This window comes from Rhinopithecus bieti, unplaced genomic scaffold (genome assembly GCF_001698545.2).
Source record: "Rhinopithecus bieti isolate Rb0 unplaced genomic scaffold, ASM169854v2 scaffold_5025, whole genome shotgun sequence".
Lineage (NCBI taxonomy): Eukaryota > Metazoa > Chordata > Mammalia > Primates > Cercopithecidae > Rhinopithecus > Rhinopithecus bieti.
The window spans coordinates 708,544-729,057 of record NW_016804637.1 but is presented as its reverse complement, the minus strand read 5'-3'; the positions used below and the strand labels follow the sequence as shown (position 1 = coordinate 729,057).

At 57.4% G+C, this 20,514-nt stretch overlaps 3 protein-coding genes across 8 annotated transcripts in view; 2 read left to right on the top strand and 1 right to left on the bottom strand.

Annotated features, from left to right (window-relative positions):
* Positions 1–12,677, top strand: part of CARM1 (coactivator associated arginine methyltransferase 1) — a 19,560-nt gene extending 6,883 nt beyond the window's left edge. The window contains exons 4-15 of one of the 3 annotated variants that reach the window (XM_017869497.1): positions 1,360–1,470; positions 2,665–2,842; positions 5,170–5,260; positions 5,454–5,535; positions 9,564–9,649; positions 9,833–9,922; positions 10,388–10,525; positions 10,612–10,701; positions 10,788–10,900; positions 11,004–11,081; positions 11,329–11,397; positions 11,562–12,677. In XM_017869497.1, the coding sequence (XP_017724986.1) occupies positions 1,360–1,470; positions 2,665–2,842; positions 5,170–5,260; positions 5,454–5,535; positions 9,564–9,649; positions 9,833–9,922; positions 10,388–10,525; positions 10,612–10,701; positions 10,788–10,900; positions 11,004–11,081; positions 11,329–11,397; positions 11,562–11,704 (1,269 nt within the window). In that variant the 3' untranslated portion in view covers positions 11,705–12,677. Of the gene's footprint in view, positions 1–1,359; positions 1,471–2,664; positions 2,843–5,169; positions 5,261–5,453; positions 5,536–9,563; positions 9,650–9,832; positions 9,923–10,387; positions 10,526–10,611; positions 10,702–10,787; positions 11,082–11,328; positions 11,398–11,561 lie in introns of all 3 variants that reach the window. The other 2 variants (XM_017869498.1, XM_017869496.1) reach the window with 2 other exon arrangements.
* YIPF2 (Yip1 domain family member 2) lies at positions 12,138–17,814 on the bottom strand. Of its 4 annotated transcripts, none has more exons than XM_017869501.1 (9): positions 17,528–17,812; positions 16,945–17,105; positions 16,783–16,863; positions 15,599–15,686; positions 14,010–14,126; positions 13,769–13,935; positions 13,431–13,613; positions 13,208–13,343; positions 12,138–13,066 (listed from the first exon to the last, which is right to left on the bottom strand). In XM_017869501.1, exons 1-8 carry the CDS (start codon positions 17,556–17,558, stop codon positions 13,227–13,229), a joined length of 945 nt encoding a protein of 314 aa, XP_017724990.1. In that variant the 5' UTR covers positions 17,559–17,812; the 3' UTR covers positions 12,138–13,066; positions 13,208–13,226. The 4 variants fall into 4 exon arrangements, with proteins under 4 accessions (XP_017724990.1, XP_017724991.1, XP_017724989.1 ...); XM_017869502.1 differs by having other exon boundaries at positions 12,164–13,111; positions 13,208–13,328; positions 17,528–17,814; XM_017869500.1 differs by having other exon boundaries at positions 12,164–13,127.
* A 51-nt stretch (positions 17,815–17,865) lies between these two features.
* TIMM29 (translocase of inner mitochondrial membrane 29) lies at positions 17,866–19,361 on the top strand. Its single transcript, XM_017869504.1, has 2 exons — positions 17,866–18,054; positions 18,131–19,361. Exons 1-2 carry the CDS (start codon positions 17,961–17,963, stop codon positions 18,817–18,819), a joined length of 783 nt encoding a protein of 260 aa, XP_017724993.1. The 5' UTR covers positions 17,866–17,960; the 3' UTR covers positions 18,820–19,361.
* The last annotated feature ends 1,153 nt before the right edge of the window (positions 19,362–20,514 follow it).

Here is a 20,514-nt window from a genome sequence, read left to right as displayed (position 1 = left end):
TCTTGACCTCCTGACCTCGTGATCCGCCCGTCTCGGCCTCCCAAAGTGCTGGGATTACAGGCTTGAGCCACCGCGCCCGGCCTTTTGGGGTTTTTTTGAGATAGATTATCACTCTGTCCCCCAGGCTGTAGTGCAGTGGCACAATCTCAGCTCACTGCAGCCTCTGCCTCCTGGGTTCAAGCAATTCTTGTGCCTCAGCCACCCAAGTAGCTGGGATTACAGTCATGTGCCACCATGCTTGGCTGATTTTTGTATTTTTAGTTGAGATGGGATTCTGCCATGTTGCCCAGGCTGGTCTCAAACTTCTGGCCTCAAGCAGTTCGTCCACCTCAGCCTCCCAAAGTGCTGAGATTACACCCGGCCTGTTATCTCTTTTGAATCAAATGGAAGCCTGTTTTTTTCCTCCGAGTATTTTGGGGATCTCTCCACGTGGATCTTCCTCATCCAGCGTCTGGGTCATGCCCCTCTAGCATCGCTTACCATCCCAGAGGACGGTAGGCCCTGGGCCCCAGGGAGGGGTTGTCCTGACACAGGAGTGTCGGCCCCAGCTGGGCCATGCCGAGCCTCCTCCCGGCCACCGAGGTCTGGGAAGGGCATCCTCTGTTGGTGAAGTCCCTTCCCGCTCCCTGAGGATGGAGATTCATTTCCTGATTCATCTGGAGCTCTGAGCGGTACCCTGAGGCCTTCCCACCTGACGCCAGCTTCCCTTGCAGGCACTCACTGTGCCCAGAGCATTTGTCCTTCAAAAGCTCATGCCTATCACCACCAGGAATGTCTGCCCTTGGTCTGCTCATGTGGAAGCAATCCCACAAATCCAGAACAGGTGGTGTGTTCTCCCAGACCCTGGCCTGGACTCTGCCATGAGTGACGATCACGGGGGCCAGTAGCCCTGCGGGGAACCTAGCTGGCCCCAGGGCTTGGGCGGCTCACCTACCCCAGCCGAGACAGGCTACTTCTCCAGGCACCACGAGTCAGCATGGAACTGGGAGACGCTGCCGCCGACGCCTCGGGCCCTTTCCTCCATGCTAAAACTGCAGAGGCCGTGGAAAAATGCTTTTCAACTGGCAGTGAGCTTCCAGGGGAGGCCCATGCCTCTCGCCCCAGACGATCCGGAGGGCTGCAGGCCCCAAGGTTGGGGCCGACCGGGAGCTTCCCCAGGGCTTCTCCCAGAGGACTGGCCCATGGCTCATCTTGAATTCTCACTTCATTTTGACCAAGAGTCCATAAAGGGCAAACATTGAGAGTGAAGACAGACCCAGGTGTTGACACCTCATGACTTGCACATCCCTTATGATCACTGTCACCTCCCGATCACCATCACCTCCTGTGTCTGGCTCTCACCTCCCACTCCTCCCTTAGATCGTTCTTGACGTTGGCTGTGGCTCCGGGATCCTGTCGTTTTTTGCCGCCCAAGCTGGAGCACGGAAAATCTACGCGGTGGAGGCCAGCACCATGGCCCAGCACGCCGAGGTCAGTGGCCCGCTGGTGCCCACCCAGCCTCGTCCTCGCCCATGAGTGCCATTCCGGCCCCAGCCTAGAGAAGCCTGGGAACCCCCAGGGGGCTGGGGACGTTACTTCTGTGCTTTGATCTCTTTGTTGTCCCCAAAACAGTCATTGCAGGGAGGGGCTTCAAGGCCTGAGATGATTTCCCCTCATGACCGGCAGTCAGGGGCACAGGTCATTTCCCTGTTTTCTTTCTTTTTTTTTGCACTGAAACCTTCATTCACAAAGTTCAAAATGTAAAAGCTAAAAAAGAGCAAACAGCGTGCTGTCCTCACCTACCCCTGCTCCCACCCTCTAGCCCCATCACGAGAGAGGAGCTATGGCCATAAAGTTTGAGCAAAGCTGTTCCGTGGCTGTAGACGTGAGCGTCCGCTCACACCAGCAGAGGCTGCACCTTCCTCTCCCTGCTCTGCCTCTCCCATGGATCTGGGGTCGCCTGGGTCATGGAGGGACCCTCCTTGCTCTGTCTTGCAGCTGCAGAGCACCCCCATGCCCAGCCATGCCGCTGTTGCTTTAGCTGCATTGTGTCCGTAGTGACATTCAGACTCCTTCCAGGTCTTCACATGGCCGACGCTGCTGTCCTCTAATCCTACCACTTTGGGAGGCTTAGGCGGGCGGATCACCTGAGGTCAGGAGTTCGAGACCAGCCTGACCAACATGGCGAAACCCCGTCTCTACAAAAATACAAAGAATTAGCCGGGCATGGCGGTGGGTGCCTGTAGGCCCAGCCACTCGGGAGGCTGAGGTGGGAGAATCGCTAGAATCTGGGAGGCAGAGGTTGCAGTGAGCCGAGATGGCACCACTGCCTCCAGCCTGGACAACAGAGTGAAAATCTGTCTCAATTTTTTTTTTTTGTATTTTTAGTAGAGACAGGGTTTTGCCATGTTGGCCAGACTAGTCTCCCAACTTATGAGCTCAAGCAATCTGCCTGCCTCGGCCTCCCAAACTGCTGGGATTGCAGGCTTGAGGCACCGCACCCGGCCCACAGTGAGCTCTTAACAGGCTATGGCCAATCGCAGCCATGGTTGGGGCACCAGCGAAGGTGGCAGAGGGGGACCCGATGGCCATGTGCAGGTGGAGGCTGTCTTTTGAGAGGTGGTCTAGGGAGGGCCCCACGGCAGGAAGACGCAGGGAAGCCCACACGGCCCTGCCCGCCTGCAGGTCTTGGTGAAGAGTAACAACCTGACAGACCGCATCGTGGTCATCCCGGGCAAGGTGGAGGAGGTGTCGCTCCCCGAGCAGGTGGACATCATCATCTCGGAGCCCATGGGCTACATGCTCTTCAACGAGCGCATGCTGGAGAGCTACCTCCACGCCAAGAAGTACCTGAAGCCCAGCGGTGAGCATTGCGGGTACACAGGCCAGGCCCCTCGGTGGAGCCCCTGGCTGCCCGAGAGCCAGGCCGTCAGTGCTTCAGCTCCCTGCTTGCTGTCGGTGGCCCAGGGTGCAGGGAAGCCTGGGCTTTCTCCACACTCCCACCCCAACCCCACTCCAGCCAGCTGTGGCTTCTGGAGTCCCGGGCCCCAAATACGGCCAGACACCCAGCTGCCCACCCGCCCGCACAGGGTATGGAGGAGCTCCTGGCACCTCTGCCATCCCATGTCCTGCTCCTGCGGGACAGCCTCTGGCTGCGAGTGGGGATTGGGACAGGTTCTGTGATCAGCAGTTCCCCAACAAGCCCTGCTCTCCTCACAGTCCAGGCGGTGGGGTAGGCGAACATGTGTACAAATGCAGGGATGTGGCTGCGGGTGTACATGTGTGAGGAGGTGAGGTAGCTGTCTGGCAAGCCCATCTGTCACTTCCCATCCGTGCCTCTGGGTATGGCCTCTGGTCACTGGGTGAGTGCTTCTTTTTTTGAGACAGAGTTTCACTCTTGTTGCCCAGGATGGAGTGCAGTGGTGCAATCTCGGCTCACTGCAACCTCCACCTCCCCAGTTCGAGCGATTTTCATGCTTCAGCCTCCTGAGTAGCTGGGATTACAGGCATGTACCACCATGCCTGGCTAAGTTTTGTATTTTTAGGAGAGACGGGGTTTCACCATGTTGGTCAGGCTGGTCACAAACTCCTGACCTCAGGTGATCCGCCCGCCTCAGCCTCCCAAACTGCTGGGATTATAGGCGTGAGCCACTGTGCCTGGCCTAGGTGACTGTTTCTATCTGCCCATCTGTCTTGGGGTCTCTGCAGCCCTGACGCCTGAGGCATGTGTCTGTGGCTCTTCTCATGCTAGGTACATGCGTGTCTGAGCATTTCTGTACAGGCAAGCAGCTGTGTGTGCGTGTGGCAGGGGATGGGTCCCCAGCCAGGGTAGCAGCCATGGGATGGAGCGTGGGCAGCAGCAGGCTGGTAGGGCCTGTGCAGGCAGGGGCGGGAGAAAGCTTCCACTAGAGTCCTCTGGCCCTCCCTGGATCCAGGCCCTAGGGTCCTGGCTGGCTGTGCTCCTGGAGGTGGGAAGTGGCATCCCCCAGCTGTGTCCCATGTCTCGGGTGTGAGTATGGGAGGCAAGGCTGCTCCAGGGGCTGTGGGCCCCACTCTCCTCCCCTTCTGCCCTGATGGTGGGGGTGGGGGTGGGGACAGCCCCAGCAGAGGGGGCCCCTCCTGACGGGATATGAGGCCAGACGGGAGTCAGGCTCTGTGGGCAGCTGCATGCACCCCCCATGGCCCAGCAGCCAGCTTGTGGGGACGGGGGAGGCCGAGCCTGTTGGGGGGGGTGCTCCAGGGGTTAAAGGCAGTCCTCCCCTCTCCCAGTCACATGCTCCTGGTCAGCAGGAGCCAGAGGTTCCTTCCAGGCTGGCTCACTTCCCATGGTGCCCCCAGGTCCCCCAGGGCAGAAGCCGCAGCATGTGCATCTCCCTCCCCGTTCCAGCAGCTGCAGCCGCACAGCTTTCACCTCGGGTACAGCCTGGTGGCGTAAGGAGGAGGCAGAGTCCCACTGATACCTCAGGACCTCCTTCCCCGGCTTGCCAGGCTGGGGGGCCTACATCTGGAGGCCAGGTGCTCCTTTGGGCAGGCGGGGCTGTGGGGCCCTGGCCCTCCCTGCTGCTGGCCCTGACTCATGTGTCTGCCCTTGAGTCACAGAGGGAGGCCCTGCCCTTCCCTCTCAGTCTGTGTGCCCAGACCAGGCAGGCCAAGTGGCCCACCCTGCCGGCTGGGTTCCTGTGCCAGAACCTAGGCAGCCCCTATGGTGTGGATTCAGCTTCCCCCACCAGCTCTTGGCCTCAACTGAGGTCCCCAGTGGTGCTGGGGTAGCCTGGGGCCCACCCTCCCTCTGTCCAGAGCAACTTTGCTTTGCTTTCCCGGCTGCATACGTGCACAGGCGGCAGGGCCTGAGAGGCAGCACCTGGCTGCATCCTGGGCACTGCCCGCTTCCCTGTGAGGCTCTAGCAGGTCCCTCACAGCTCCCAGGCCTAGTAATGGGACATAAAGATGAGCTACCGGCCTCCCAGTCTCAGGTGGAATCCATGAGCTGGTGCAGGTCAAGTGCCCGTGGTGGTGATGAAACACTCATTAGAAATAGGCGCTCGGTTATGCTGTCACAGGAGTGCAGGGACGCATGGGTGACAGGCTGGGAGCACCCAGGGTTAGGGGTCTTGGTGTTCTTTGAAAGCTCTGCCAGGCACTGTGGGATGCGTCACCTGACACCGGCATCCCTCCCTGCCCCACTCCCAGGAAACATGTTTCCTACCATTGGTGACGTCCACCTTGCACCCTTCACGGATGAGCAGCTCTACATGGAGCAGTTCACCAAGGCCAACTTTTGGTGAGTGTGCCCTGGTGTCCCGCCTGGGCCCCACAGCCTGCCTTCTCAGGGACACCCCAGCTCCCAAGGGGGCCCCCACTCTTTTTCTGAAAGACTTGGGCTAGATGAGGGCTGACTGGGAGAGAAGGCAGGGCTACCCCACCTGCCTCTTCTGCAGCCCTGACTTTGCTGTGGGGCTGGGGCCTGTCCACAGGTACCAGCCATCGTTCCATGGAGTGGACCTGTCCGCCCTCCGAGGCGCCGCGGTGGATGAGTATTTCCGGCAGCCTGTGGTGGTGAGTAAGGCCTCCAGGGCACTGCTGCAGTGATCACTTGCCATTGCTCTGCAGCTGTGCAGCCCTCAGGAAGCTACGGCCCCTCTCTGAGCCCTCTCCTCTGCCCTGCACAGAGCTCTCTCACAAAGATTTGGGCCAAAAGTGTCAATGCATGTAGACACTTAGCATACAGCAAACATGCAATACATGCGGACCATTATTAGATGAGGCTAAGGCAGGAGGGGCATTTAGGCTCAGGAGTTCAAGATCAGCCTGGGCAACATAGAGACACCATCACTATTTTTAAAATTAAAATAGGCCGGATGCGGTGGCTCACGCCTGTAATCCCAGCACTTTGGGAGGCCGAGGCGGGTGGATCACAAGGTCGGGAGATCGAGACCATCCTGGCTAACACGGTGAAACCCCGTCTCTACTAAAAATACAAAATATGAGCCTGGCGTGGTGGCGGCGCTTGTGGTCCCAGCTACTCGGGAGGCTGAGGCAGGAGAATGGCGGGAACCCGGGAGGTGGAGCTTGCAGTGAACTGAGATTGCGCCACTCACTCCAGCCTGGGCCGGCCACAGAGCGAGACGCCATCTCAAAAAAAAAAAAAAATTAAATTAAAATAAATAAAATATCTCAGTTGTGGGGGCTGTCCCATGCTACTCAGCAGCATCTTTGGCCTTTATTTACTTACATGCCAGCCACATTCACACTCCGGTGGTGACAACCAAAAATTCTCCAGACATTGCCAAGTGTCCCCTGGGGGGCAGAATCACCCCCAGTGGAGAACCACTGCTCGAGGGAACAGCTCAGCCCTGGGGTGCCCAATGCCTGAAGTTTACACCGAGTGTTTGGAATCAGATAGACTGATTTCATCCCCTGATTTTGGTGACAAGAAAAGAGATGCAGGGAGGAAAACTGAGTTGCTCAAGGTCACACTGCAATGTGTCATCTCTGGACTCCCATCTCAGTGCTCTTTGCCCTGCCCTACAGTATTTCAGTGGGGAGGAAACTCTCTCATTCCCCAGCGAGTGAGTTTCGCTGCTCCCTTTCTCCAGCTTCAATTCAGTGACACTGATGGTTGCCGCCTGGTGGCATGTGTGGAGNAAAAAAAAAAAAAAAAAAAAAAAAAAGATTTGTTTTTTGTAAGTACCATACAATTGGGTCTTGAGTTTTTTTTTTTTTAAACAAGATTGAACATTTTTGTCTTTTAGAATATTTAGACCATTTACATTTAATAAACTTGTGTGGGTGTAAATCTATGATCTTTTATTTTTCTATTAATGTGACCTGTTTCTTTACTTTTTTGCCTTCCTTTAAAAAAATAAGTTTCCGGGCTGGGCACAGTGGCTCACGCCTGTAATCCCAACATTTTGGGAGGCCGAGGCAGGTGGATCATGAGGTCAGGAGATCGAGACCATTCTGGCTAACAGGGTGAAACCCCGTCTCTACTGAAAATAACAAAACAAATTAGTCAGGCGTGGTGGGGACGCCTGTAGTCCCAGCTATTTGGGAGGCTGAGGCAGGAGAATGGCGTGAACCCGGGAGGCGGAGCTTGCAGTGAGCCGAGATCGCGCCACTGCACTCCAGCCTGGGTAACAGAGCGAGACTCTGTCTCAAAATAAAAAAAAAAAGTTCTGTTTTATTCTGTTTTCCCCCTGCTCTTGATGTTTTTCATGTGTTTTGGGAAACTCTTGGACAATCTTGGATAATATCTCTTTAAACACTACCTCTGCCCCATTCTCTTTCTCCTTCTGGGATTCCGATTATATGTACAGGGGACCTTTTCACCATATCTCAGATGATTCTTATACTCTTTTCTGTCTTTTCCATCCATTTTCTTTTTCTTTTTTTTTTTGAGACGGAATCTTGCTCTGTTGCCCAGGCTGGAGTGCTGTGGCGTGATCTCAGCTCACTGCAACCTCCACTTCCCGGGCTCAAGCAATTCTAAGCCTCCTGAGTAGCTGGGATTACAGGCGCTTGCCACTACTCCCAGCTAATTTTTTGTAATTTTAGTAGAGATGGGGTTTTGCTATGTTGGCCAGGCTGGTCTGAAACTCCTGACCTTAGGTGATCCGCCTGCCTCAGCCTCCCAAAATGCTGGGATTACAGACGTGAGCCACCACACACAGCCCCGCCCCTCACTTTTTTTTTTTTTTTTTTTTTGAGAGAGAGTCTAGCTCTTTCACCCAGGCTGGTGTGTGCAGTGGCGCAATCTTGGCTCACTGCAACCTCCGCCTCCAGGGTTCAAGCAATTCTCTTGCTTCAGCCTCCTGAGTAGCTGGGACTACAGGCATGCACCACCACACCCGCCTAGTTTTTGTAATTTTAGTAGAGATGGGGTTTGGACCATGTTGGCCAGGCTGGTCTTGAATTCCTAACCTCAGGTGATCCACCCACCTTGGCCTCCCAAAGTGCTGGGATCACAGGCATGAGCCACCATGCCCAGCGTGTTCAGTCTTTTGTGATATCACTGGGGAGTGAATGAGTGAAAAAAGCAGGAAATATTTTGGTGGTATTATGAAAATGTTGTATTATTATGAGGGTGCCTTGGAAGGGACTACAGTTTGAGAAGCGCTGCTTCAGGGTACAGCCCTCGGTACTCTTAATGCAAGCCCAGCGGTGAGCCTCATTACCAGTATGCTGCTGAACCACCCGTTAGGTTTGATTGTTGTTTTTTGAAACAGGGTCTCACTCTGTTCCCCAGGCTGGAGTACAGTGGCTCAATCACTTCATGGCTTACTTCAGCCTCGACCTCCCAGATACAAGTGATCCTCCTGCCTCAGCCTCCCAAGTAGCTGGGACTATGGGAGTGTGCCACCATGCCCAGCCAATTTATTTTTTTGTAGACGTGGGGCCTTACTGTGTTACCCAGGCTAGTCTTAAAACTCCTGACCTCAGGTGATCCGCCCGCCTTGGCCTCCCAAAGTGCTGGGATTATAGGTGTAAGCCACTGCACCTGGCCTTAAGCCTCTTATTAGCAGCTTTCTGCTTGGTGTCTTAGCCTCTGATGCCCTGCCCCACTTGAAGCTCAGGAGTTGGCCAATTTCACAAGTGCACTGAGTGTGCACCACCCACCTCGCCCTCCTGCACTTATTGCCCTTTGCTTTGACATCACAGCCCCTTGAGTCCAAGCTGCCTTGGTAACCTTGAGCTCCCATTTTGCTTTCCCCACCCAGGGAAGCTGCTGAAAGGTCGAGGTGGCCGTTTTCTGCCCTCCCCATGGGGAAAAGGCAGAGGCCAGAAAGGGCTCCCTCCAGAAACGGCACTTCCCTCCTTTCCAGGAGCTTGATCCCCAAAGTCCTGGCTGCTCTGGTTGGTTACCAGTGCTGCCAACAACTGGTTTATTCTTTTTTTATATTTTATTTGGTTGACATAGTTCATGGCAGGTGTGTTAGTCAGATACAAACGTCGCTGGGAGTGGACAGCAGCAACAGTGTTGTTGTTGATGATGTTTTTAAGAGACAGGGTCTCCCTGTGTTTCCCAGGCTTGATTCACAGTCTTGGGCTTAAGTGATCCTCCTGCCTCAGCCTCCTGAGTAGCTGGAGTTACAGGCATGCAATTCCACACCCGCCTAGCACCTAGTTCTTTAACTTGCTTTTTTGGTTAACTTGCTTAATGATTTAACTTGGAGATCTTTCCCCATCTGTTTATAAAGAGCCTCTTCATTCTTTCTCACATCTGCATGGTCTTTGATGGGTGAGCCATCATTAGTTTAATTAGATGGTTTCCAGTGTGTCGCTACCACGGACAATCTGTAATTATACATGTAAGTTTGTTGATGTATTCATGTATCTGGAGGTTAAATTCCTGTAGTGCCAAATCTTTTATGTGGATAAACACTTGTCATTTTGAGAGCTGTCACCTAATTGCCCTTGGTGGTGTTGTGCCAGTTCACCCTCCTCGCAGCGTGTCTGAGAAGATCAAGCTAGTTTTAGCTGCACAGCCTAGAAGCCGTGGCCAGACGTGGGGGGAGGGGCAGGGTTCTCCCCTTCTATGTCGGCCTTGGCACCAGATGCCAGGTCACACCTGTTTTCTCTCCTAGGACACATTTGACATCCGGATCCTGATGGCCAAGTCTGTCAAGTACACGGTGAACTTCTTAGAAGCCAAAGAAGGAGATTTGCACAGGTACCGGCACCCACACTCCATCCTCCTAGGCCTGCCTCAGGACGAAGGTCAGGGCCACTGGCATCCTGCCGTCCCAGGGCAGGTGGTGGGCGGGGACCCCGGGCCTCTGCACCTGGCACCCCCTCTTCTCTCTTGGCAGCGCCTGTCTGGCTTCCCCAGCAGCCACTGCCCTTTGCCTTCCAGGATAGAAATCCCATTCAAATTCCACATGCTGCATTCAGGGCTGGTCCATGGCCTGGCTTTCTGGTTTGACGTTGCTTTCATCGGCTCCATGTGAGTGCCGCAGAGCAGCCCGTGCTCCCTCCTCCCCACTCCCAGGGCTTCCTGCAGCTGCAACCTGACTGGGAGGGTGGAACATGGCTCCAGGTTCCACCATCCCTTCCAATGGGAGTGAGAGCCCGTCTCAGAGCAAGAGACTGTTGTGGGTGGGGTGTGTGTGTGGTGTGTGTGTGTCCTGTGTCCTGTGTTCCCAGTGTCTGTCCCTCATGGGCCTGTGTCTGTCTCTTGGCACACGTCAGGGTGAGTAGGGATCTCTTGGCCGCAGGTCCCTCGTGTGTACATGTATGCCTGCTCATGTATGTGTCTGGGAATGCCTGGGGGCCAGCCCGTCTCTGCTCCAGGGTCCCAGGGGTCCCTGGCAGAGGGGGCAGGTGCTTGGGGAGGACTCAAGGCATACAAGGTGGTGGCTCCAGTGATGGCGCTGGCCCAGTCAAGTACGTGCCTGTCCCTGCTCCACAGAATGACCGTGTGGCTGTCCACAGCCCCGACAGAGCCCCTGACTCACTGGTACCAGGTGCGGTGCCTGTTCCAGTCACCACTGTTCGCCAAGGCAGGGGACACGCTCTCAGGGACATGTCTGCTTATTGCCAACAAGAGGTGTGACTGCTCCCTGGGGCTGGTGGGGGGGGGGCAGGGGTCCATCTGCCCAGCCACTCACGCCGCAGCCTGCACCCTCTCCACAGACAGAGCTACGACATCAGTATTGTGGCCCAGGTGGACCAGACCGGCTCTAAGTCCAGTAACCTCCTGGATCTGAAAAACCCCTTCTTCAGGTAGGAGGGGCACCCTACCTGCAGGGGTGGGGCGCCCTGGCCCTGCAGCCCCCTTGCCCCTGCCCATGGCTCTGTCTCTGTCACAGATACACGGGCACGACACCCTCACCCCCACCCGGCTCCCACTACACATCTCCCTCGGAAAACATGTGGAACACGGGCAGCACCTACAACCTCAGCAGCGGGATGGCCGTGGCAGGTGAGCAGGGCACACCCCAATGCCCAGCCAACCCGGGAGGCCGCCCTCACCCCAGGCCTGGCCCCTGTGCCTCCAGCCCTGACGTCTCCCTCTCTGGGCACAGGGATGCCGACCGCCTACGACCTGAGCAGTGTTATTGCCAGTGGCTCCAGCGTGGGCCACAACAACCTGATTCCTTTAGGTGAGTGTCCCCCAGGGCCAGGGGCAGCAGAGAGCTGTGCCCAGGACTGCCCAGAGGCCGGGAAGGGCCTGTGGCAAGCAGGGTCGGCCTGTGCTTGGTCCTTTCGCCTTTTCCTCTTCCAGGGGGCTCTCGGCCGAGTCCCTCCGTCCTCTCTGCCTCGCTCTGCAGCCTGCTGCTGCGCATGGGCTGGGTGGCTGGGGGCGGTGACGCCGTCTCCCTTCCTTCTTTCCTCCCTCTTGCTGCGCAGCCAACACGGGGATTGTCAATCACACCCACTCCCGGATGGGCTCCATAATGAGCACGGGGATTGTCCAAGGTAATGAGGTGGTGGGGGCAGGGCCCATGGGGGCCGAGCTAGCGTGAGTTGCCATCCTCTGTCCGGCCGCCCGCCTGCCCTCTTGCCCTTTCTCTCTCTCTCTGACTCTGCCTGGGGGCTGGGTGGGCCAGGGCAGCCCCTCACTGCCATCGCCTGCCCCACAGGGTCCTCCGGCGCCCAGGGCAGCGGTGGTGGCGGCACCAGTGCCCATTATGCAGTCAACAGCCAGTTCACCATGGGCGGCCCTGCCATCTCCATGGCGTCACCCATGTCCATCCCGACCAACACCATGCACTACGGGAGCTAGGGGCCTGCCCCACGGACTGACAGCACCAGGAAACCAAATGATGTCCCCGCCCGCCCCCCCGCCGGGCGGCTTTCCCCCTTGTACTGGAGAAGCCCGAACACCCAGTCACAGCCCTCTTTGCTATGGGAACTGGGACACTTTTTTACACGATGTTGCCGCCATCCCCAACCTAACCCCCACCTCCCAGCCCTGAGCGTGTGTCGCTGCCATATTTTACACAAAATCATGTCATGGGAGCCCTCGTCCCCCTCCTGCCCACTCCACCCTGACCTGGGATTGTCATCTGTTGGAACAGGCGCCATGGGGCCTGCCAGCCCTGCCTGCCAGGTCCCTTAGCACCTGTTCCCCTGCCTGTCTCCAGTGGGAAGGTAGCCTGGCCAGGCGGGGCCTCCCCTTCAACGACCAGGCCTTGGTCACAACGGACGTGACATGCTGCTTTTTTTAATTTTATTTTTTTACGAAAAGAACCAGTGTCAATCCGCAGACCCTCTGTGAAGCCAGGCCGGCCGGGCCGAGCCAGCAGCCCCTCCCTAGACTCAGAGGCGCCGCGGGGAGGGGTGGCCCCGCCGAGGCTTCAGGGGCCCCCTCCCCACCAAAGGGTTCACCTCACACTTGAATGTACAACCCACCCCACTGTCGGGAAAGCCTCCGTCCTCGGCCCCTGCCTCTTGCTGCTGTCCTGTCCCCGAGCCCCTGCAGTCCCCCCAGCACCCCCCAACCCAGAGTTAGAGCAGGTGGCTGCAGGCCTTGGGCCCGGAGGGAAGGCCACTGCCGGCCACTTGGGGCAGACACAGACACCTCAAAGATCTGTCACGGAAGGCGTCCTTTTTCCTTGTAGCTAGTGTTAGGCCTGAGTAGCTCCCCTCCATCCTTGTAGACGCTCCAGTCCCTACTACTGTGACGGCATTTCCGTCCCTCCCCTGCCTGGGAAGGGACCTTGCAGGGACCTCTCCCTCCAGAAAAAAAAAAAAAAGAAAAAATAAACAAGGAAACGTGTTGCAGCACAGGCAGTTTTCTTCTCCTTCTGCTTCCCTGTTTCTGACCCCCCCAAACTCAGATGCTGGAGCTCAGACCCAGGCCCGCCATGTGTGCACCCAAGCTGGAGCGGGTGCTGTCCAGGCTGGAGCGCCCCCTTGGCTCTCTCTCCTGTCCAGGGGAGCCATGAGAGGGAAAGCAGGTGGCCCAGGGGGATATGGGGGCCCCAGCCCTGTCCCAAAGCTCCCTGCTCGGCTGCCCCTCTCCCGCCTTTATATAAATTCTCTGAATCACCTTTGCATAGAAAATAAAAGTGTTTGCTTTGTAAGAAAAGTCTGGAAAGTAGCGGAGTCATCTCAAGGTGTCAAGGGAGCCTTCAGTCATCATCTGGGGGGCAGGACAGGCATAGGGGTTGGTCCACTTAGGTGTTGCCTGAAAGAAGAATTGTCTGGGAGTGTCCCCAGAACCTCCCACCTTGACTGGGCGTGGGAGAGCAGCCCCCTTGGCCCAGCTGGGAACAGTCCTTACCTGTGGGACCCGGGCCTTTCTAGGAGGGGGGCATGGACTGTGGCAGGGTAGGGGGCAGCGCGATGTTTGAGGGCAGAGATGTGATTTGGGGTGGAGGAGCCACGTTCTCCGGAGGCAGCGACTGGAAGAAGTACAACTGTACAAGACCCCTGGGGTCAGAGGCAGGGCCGGCCCACGCCCCCCCAGCCCCTCAGCCCCACCTGTGGCCACCCCAGACCCGTACCTTACAGCCCACAGCCAGGAGTGCGTGGAGCAGCACAACCGCAGACAGCAGCACCATGGCCACCAGCCTGGTGTCCTCACGGACCACAGGCCAGAGGGTGAATACCAGCCCGGTGGCCGACAGGCCCAGGGCCAGTGCCCCAAAGAGCCACTGCAGCCAAGGCACAGGGATGAGCCACAGGACCTGGGAGCAACACGGCAGCAGGTGACCATGCCAGTCCCCACAGCCACCACCCACTCCGCACCAGGCCACCCTCACCATCATGGGAATGAGGCAGCAGGTGACCCTGCCAGTGTCCCCACACAGCCACCACCCACTCCGTGCCAGGCCACACTCACCACCATGGGGATGAAGACAAAGAGGGAGTAGCCGTAGACGCACACGGTCTCCAGGAAGGTGTAGGGCCCCATGCGCTCCCGGACACCCTTGCGCCACCGCAGAAAACCCCACAGGGCCAGGGGCACCAGCCACGCGTAGCAGTAGATGCTGATGCCTGCCACGGTCACTGGGGGCAAGGTAAGCAGTCACCCCCTGCCCCCCCGGGGCCCTGCCAGGCATCGGGCCTGCCCGCCTGCTTACCCTTGTGGAACTGGGGGCTGTAGTGGATGGAGGGGTCTCTCCTCTGGGCCAGCACCAGCGTCAGGTTGCCAGTGACAGCCAAGACGAAGGCCAACGTGGCACAGATCCAGAAGGGGCCTGAGGATGGGGGGCACAGTCAGAGTCCCGGGCCCTGCACTCCCAGGACAAGCAGACAGATGTGTCCTGACTGAACTGTGCTGAGACCCCAGCCTCTTCCTAAGCACCTTGCCTGACTCACCAGGTCACGGGGGGCCTCCTGGTGGCTGAGCCCAGTGCTGGCTCTCAGTTCATCCCCCTCCCAGAAACACTCAGCACTGCACACCTTGGTCTGTGTCTCACCTCATTGGTGCCAATTCCTCAACCCCTGTCACCTCCTCTTTGACTGTCTGACCCCTTCAGCCATGGGGAGCAGCCGGGCCAAGTCCTCGGCCCCTTCCATGTCTGCATTCACCCCTGGTGTGACCTCCTTCAAGCCCAGGGCCTTATCCCTCCTCTAGAGCCCAGGGCTCTGCCCTGAGCACTGCAGGCTCCAGTTGAAGCTCCCAGGTGGGCATCTGCGGCTTCACCCATGCCCTGGTGCTCTGCCCTCACTGCCCAGCTGGTCCTGTGGATAAGTGGCAACTCTATCTAGGCAGAAATCCCTAGAGCCTGCCTTGGCTCCTACCCTCCCACTCCCCCACCCCCATCTATCTAGCCACAAAGCCAGTCGCTTCTACTTCCCCAGCATGTTCCAGAACCCAGTGCCACTCTCCACATCCACAGTCCCCACCATGTGGCCGCCTCCATCCCAGCCTCCTGGCTTCTGCCCTCCCAACCCATGATGATGAGAGGGACCCTGAGAAAACGTAAAGATCCATTCTCGGCCAGGTACAGTGACTCATGCTTTTAATTCCAGCACTCAGGGAGGCTGAGGCGGGTGGATCACCTGAGGTCAGGAGTTTGAGACGAGCCTGGCTAACACGGTGAAACTTCATCCCTACTAAAAATATAAAAATTAGCCGGGCATGGTGGTGCGTGCCTGTAATCTCAGCCACTCAGGAGGCTGAAGCAGGAGAATCGCTTGAATGCAGGAGGCGAAGATTGCAGTGAGCTGAGATCACATCACTGCACTCCAGCCTGGGTGACAGAGCGAGACTCTTTCCGAAGGAAAAAAAAAGATCCCTTCTTGCCACAGCATGTGAGGCCTGTGTGATCCATCCCCCGACCTGTGACCTCCCTGCAGCTCACTTGCTTCAGTGGTAATGCCACCCTGCAGTTCATGCAAGTTCCTGCCATGAAGCTTATGCTGTTTCTGGAACCCTCTTTTCCTAGGTCTCCCCTACCACTACCCCTCCTGTTGCCAACAAGGCTCATTCCCTCACCCTGCTCAGGGAGGCCTGCCCTCCTGCACCCTGCAAAACAGCAAGGCCGCTCCTCTTATATGTTCTCTACCCGCCACTCTCTGCAGTCCTTCATGTCTCTGTCTCCCTGAACAGCAGGTAAGTCACACTCTTTGAGTGACTCATTTGTCCTCAGCTGTACACTGGCGTCTGCAGCTCAGGTCACATTTGCTGAGTGATCCATCAAGGAACCGAATGCACCTCACTCACCATACAGATCCGGCCGATTCCGCAGATGGTGCCGCACAAAGTTGTGGCCAGGCCAGGGCAGCAGTGAGCCTTTGATCCGGTTCAAGACCTGGGGGCAAGGCTGAGGTCAAGGATGGAGGCCTGCCAGGAGCTTCTCCCTTGTCCTGAGAGGCTCCTTCCCTGCTGACCTCCATCCTCCTCTCTCCATGCCCCACTTGAAAGAACTCAGCCTTTCCCTCTTTTTTTTTTTTGTTGTTTTTTTTTTTTTAGAACAGTCTCACTCTGGTCGGCCAGCCTGGAGGGATAGAGTGCTGAGCGACACGATCTCCGCTCACTGCAACCTCTGCTATCCGGGCTCAGCAACTTCCTGGCTCAGCCACCTGGGTAGCTGGACGTTTACGAGGTTTGAGCCACACGGCGTGACTAATTTTTGTTATTTTAGTCAGAGACAGGTTTCGCCATGTTGACCAGGCTGGTCTCGACTTACTGACCTCAGCGTACTATGCCCACCTCAGCCCCTCCAAATACTAGGATTACCGGTGGTGAGCCACCATGCCGCCGCCGTCTTGTTTTTGTTTTGAGACGAGTCTCGCTCTGCTCACCCAGGCCTGGCCGTGTAGGTCGCCCCATCTCAGCTCACTGTGAGCTCCGCCTCCCTGCGGTTCACGCCATTCTCTGCCTCAGGACCTCCCAAGTAGCAGTGACTAACAGGCGCCCGCCCATGCTCAGATAATTTTTTGTATTTTTAGTAGAGACGAGGTTTCACGCGTTTTGCCCAGGATGTGGTCGTTGAACTCCTGACTCAGGTGATCTGCCCACCTCGGTCCCCGAAGTGCTGGGATTTTGCAGGTAGGAGCTACTGCCCCCCAGCCTCTTGTTTTCTGCCATATGCGTGTTCCCTTTGCCTGCGAACATACTTCAGCTCCCCTCCCACCCCCATTCCCGGGGAAGCGTTTCCTTCTCCTTTATTTTAGGTTTCAGCCAATTCCGTCACCTCCACAGGAGGCTTTCTCTAACCCAACGCGCATGTGTGTGTCCCTGTGTTCCTTACAGTCCCGATCCATAACCAGTCCCACCATAACCCTTTGAGAGCACCACAGTTCCTTCACCAGCACTCGCCATCACCAGCACCCTGCCCAGGGAAAGTGTGGCTGAACCCTGAGCGTAACTCTGAGCCCCACCCCACCTGCTTCCCCAGGCCTGACCTGTGAGGTGTCCACGTCAAAGAAGCTCTGATAGTAGCTGAAGGTCCAGAATCCGGGCTGCTGCTGCTGCTCCTGCAGGAGCTGCACATTGCGGGCATTCAGTGCCTGCCCCGACAGGCTGGATCAGCCGGGGCTGCACAGAGGCAGGACACAGGGACTCACCGCAGCCTTGTCACTCTCCTCCTCCACCTCATCCTCGGCTCCATAGCTGCCACCTGAGCCCACGGCCACAGCCACGTGCCCTTGTGGGGTCAGCTGATCACTTCTGCTGGTTGTGGCTGCATCTGGGGTCTCAGCCAGAAGATTAGTGGCTTCCTCGAATTCTGTGGAGGAGGGATATGGGACACACGCACGCTTGAGGGGTGGAAAGAATTCGACTGGGCTCCAGCCAAATCAATGCTCATCTGGGGGCGGAGGCTCTGCTGAGCCATTGATCTCCCCCAAGGTGGGGCCCAACTTCCTCAGTTTGGAGGCATCCGGAGGGCGTCTGTTCCCTTCCTCCTAAAGTGGAACTGCAACTTAGGGTTGGCCCTGGGATGGGGTCAGGGTCTGGGGACATGAGGCTCGGGTTTGAGGTCTGAGTTCAGGGCGGGGGCGGGGTTCGAGTCAGGGATGGGTCTCACTCCTGGGTCAGGGTTCACAGCCGCCTAGGATTTGGGGTAGAGAAGTTGGAAGCCGCATGGGGGGGGGAGGTTCTGGCAAGGGGCAGGAGTAGGAGATCCGGCCTCGTCGTGGCCGCACTCACCGTGGAAGGTCAGGTCGTCAGCCGATGCCATGGTCGTTCAGGGGCGTCTCCGCATGCCTCGCTGAGGACAAGACCGGTCAGGCACGCTCCCCCCACGCCAGTCCCTCGGCCCCCAGCCCTACCTGGCGGCCAGCTGCACCCACGGAGGCTTGAACTCGTCGCCCCGTCGCCACAGGTGCGCTCCGCCCCCCTCACCGGAGGCCACCTGGGCCGGCGTGGCTGGGGCTCTGTGCGACTGCGCAGCTTGCCTACCCGTCAGAGCCTACCCGACCCCGATCGGACAGCAACATCCGGCGCCGGTCCTCTTTCTATCCTTTCCCGTTGGGAAGCCACTTCCGGTAAAGTTGGCGCTTGCGCAGAAGAGCCTCCCGGGCTCTTAACTTCGGGTGTCAAGAGTTTCTTCCCGGAGCAAGGACCCCCAAGACGGAAGAGGATGGCCGCGGCGGCTCTGAGGAGATTTTGGTCCCGGCGCCGCGCAGAGGCGGGCGACCCTGCAGCGGCGAAACCGGGAGTGTGGGCGCGGCTGGGTGAGTAGCAGCGGAAGGCGGCAGGGTGGGTGGCCGCCGCGGCCGGATCACTGTTACCGCGCTCCTCTCCCCTCAGGGTCCTGGGCCCGCGCGCTGCTCCGGGACTACGCCGAGGCCTGCAGGGACGCGGCGGCGGAGGCTAGTGCCCGGCCGGGGCGCGCGGCCGTGTATGTGGGGCTGCTGGGCGGCGCGGCGGCCTGCTTCACGCTGGCGCCGAGCGAGGGTGCTTTCGAGGAGGCGCTGCTGGAGGCGTCGGGGACCCTCCTGCTGCTGGCGCCGGCCACCCGCAACCGCGAGTCCGAAGCCTTCGTGCAGCGGCTGCTCTGGTTGCGGGGCCGTGGCCGCCTGCGCCACGTCAACCTGGGGCTCTGCTCCCTGGTGTACGAGGCGCCCTTCGACGCCCAGGCCAGCCTCTACCAGGCGCGCTGTCGCTACCTGCAGCCCCGCTGGACCGACTTCCCCGGCCGGGTCCTGGACGTGGGCTTCGTGGGTCGCTGGTGGGTGCTGGGGGCCCGGATGCGCGACTGCGACATCAACGACGACGAATTCCTGCACCTGCCGGCGCGTTTGCGGGTGGTCGGGCCGCAGCAGCTGCATTCCGAGACCAACGAGCGACTCTTCGATGAGAAGTACAAGCCTGTCGTGCTCACCGACGATCAGGTGGACCAGGCGCTGTGGGAGGAGCAGGTCTTGCAGAAGGAAAAAAAGGACAGGCTCACCCTGAGCCAGGCCCACTCCCTGGTGCAGGCAGAGGCCCCGAGATGAAACCCTGAGCCCCCCGAGTCCTGGCCAACTGCTTGCCTGGGGGAGTGCAGCTGTGAGTGTGCCTCACCTGCAGAACAACTGAGACAGATGATGTGCAAAGTGTTTTCTCACTGGATTTGCGCAAGTTTGGGGAGCCTTTCTGCCCCCCGTCTTTGTTGTGTATTAGCTGAAGCTAATTCCGAGCCACCTTGGTCCAGGAGTTGGGACAGCAGAACGACTTAACACATGTTCATCACTGGCAGAGCTGGTCATGAACCTTTTATATAAGCCTTTTTCATTAGGCCTCCGAGGCCCTCCTTAAGGAGGTACCACACTGGTCAGGTGACTTGCAAACTCTTCTAAGACCACTTAGATTTTCTTTTTAAAGTTCGGGTTGTGGCCTGGCGTGGTGATGCTCGTCTGTAATCCCAGCATTTTGCAAACTGAGGCAAGAGGATCCCTTGAGGCCAGCCCGAGTAACATAGCAAGACTCCGACGCTACAAAAAATAATAATAATGAACTAAATAAAATTTGAGCTGAAATGCTTTTATTCTATGATCTATTCTCTCTCGTTTTGTTTTGTTTTTTGTTTGTTTTTGTTTTTGTTTTTTGAGACAGGGTCTTGCTCTGTCTCCCCGTCTGGAGTGCAGTGGCGCCATCTCGGCTCACTGCAACCTCTGCCTTCCAGGTTCAAGCGATTCTCCTGCCTCAGCCTCTGGAGTAACTGGGATTACAGGCATGTGCCAACACGCCCGGCAAATTGTTGTATTTTTAATAGAGATGGGGTTTCACTGTGTTGGCCAGGCTGGTCTTGAACTCCTGACCTCAGGTGATCCGCCTGCCTTGCACTCCCAAAGTGCTGGGATTATAGGAGTGAACTACCACACCCGCCCTTTCATTTTGATAAGTAACATTTTTGCCATTCCCAGCTCTTTGGGAGGCTGAGGTAGGAGGATTGCTTGAGATCAGGAGTTCAAGACCAGTTTAGGCAACATAGTGAGACCTTTCTCAAAAACTAAAATATTTGGAAGGGTAAAGCAGGTGAATCACTTGAGCATAGGAGTTCAACACCAGCCTGGGCAAGATGGTGAAACCCCGTCTCTACAAAAAATACAAAAATTTACCAAAGGTGTTGAATGAGAATTGAAAATATATATACATAGAAAAATTAGCCAGACATAGTGGACCATGTCTGTAGTCCCAGCTAGTTGGAAGGCTGAGGTGGGAGGATCACCTGAGCCTGGGAGTTCAATGCTGCATTGAGCCATGATGGTGCCACTGCACTCCAGCCTGGACAACAGAGTGAAACTCTGTCTCAAAAAGTAAAATAAGTGGCTGGGCATGGTGGCTCAAGCCTGTAATCCCAGCACTTTGGGAGGCCGAGGCAGGTGAATCACGACATCAGGAGATCGAGACCATCCTGGCTAGCATGGTGAAACCCCGTCTCTACTAAAAATTCAAAAAATTAGCCGGGCATGGTGGCGGGTGCCTGTAGTCCCAGCTACTCAGGAGGCTGAGGCAGGAGAATGGCGTGAATCCGGGAGGTGGAGCTTGCAGTGAGCCAAGATTGCACCACTGCACTCCAGCCTGGGTGACGAGTGAGACTCCGTCTCAAAAAAATAAATAAATAAGGCCGGGCGCGGTGGCTCAAGCCTGTAATCCCAGCACTTTGGGAGGCCGAGACGGGCGGATCACGAGGTCAGGAGATCGAGACC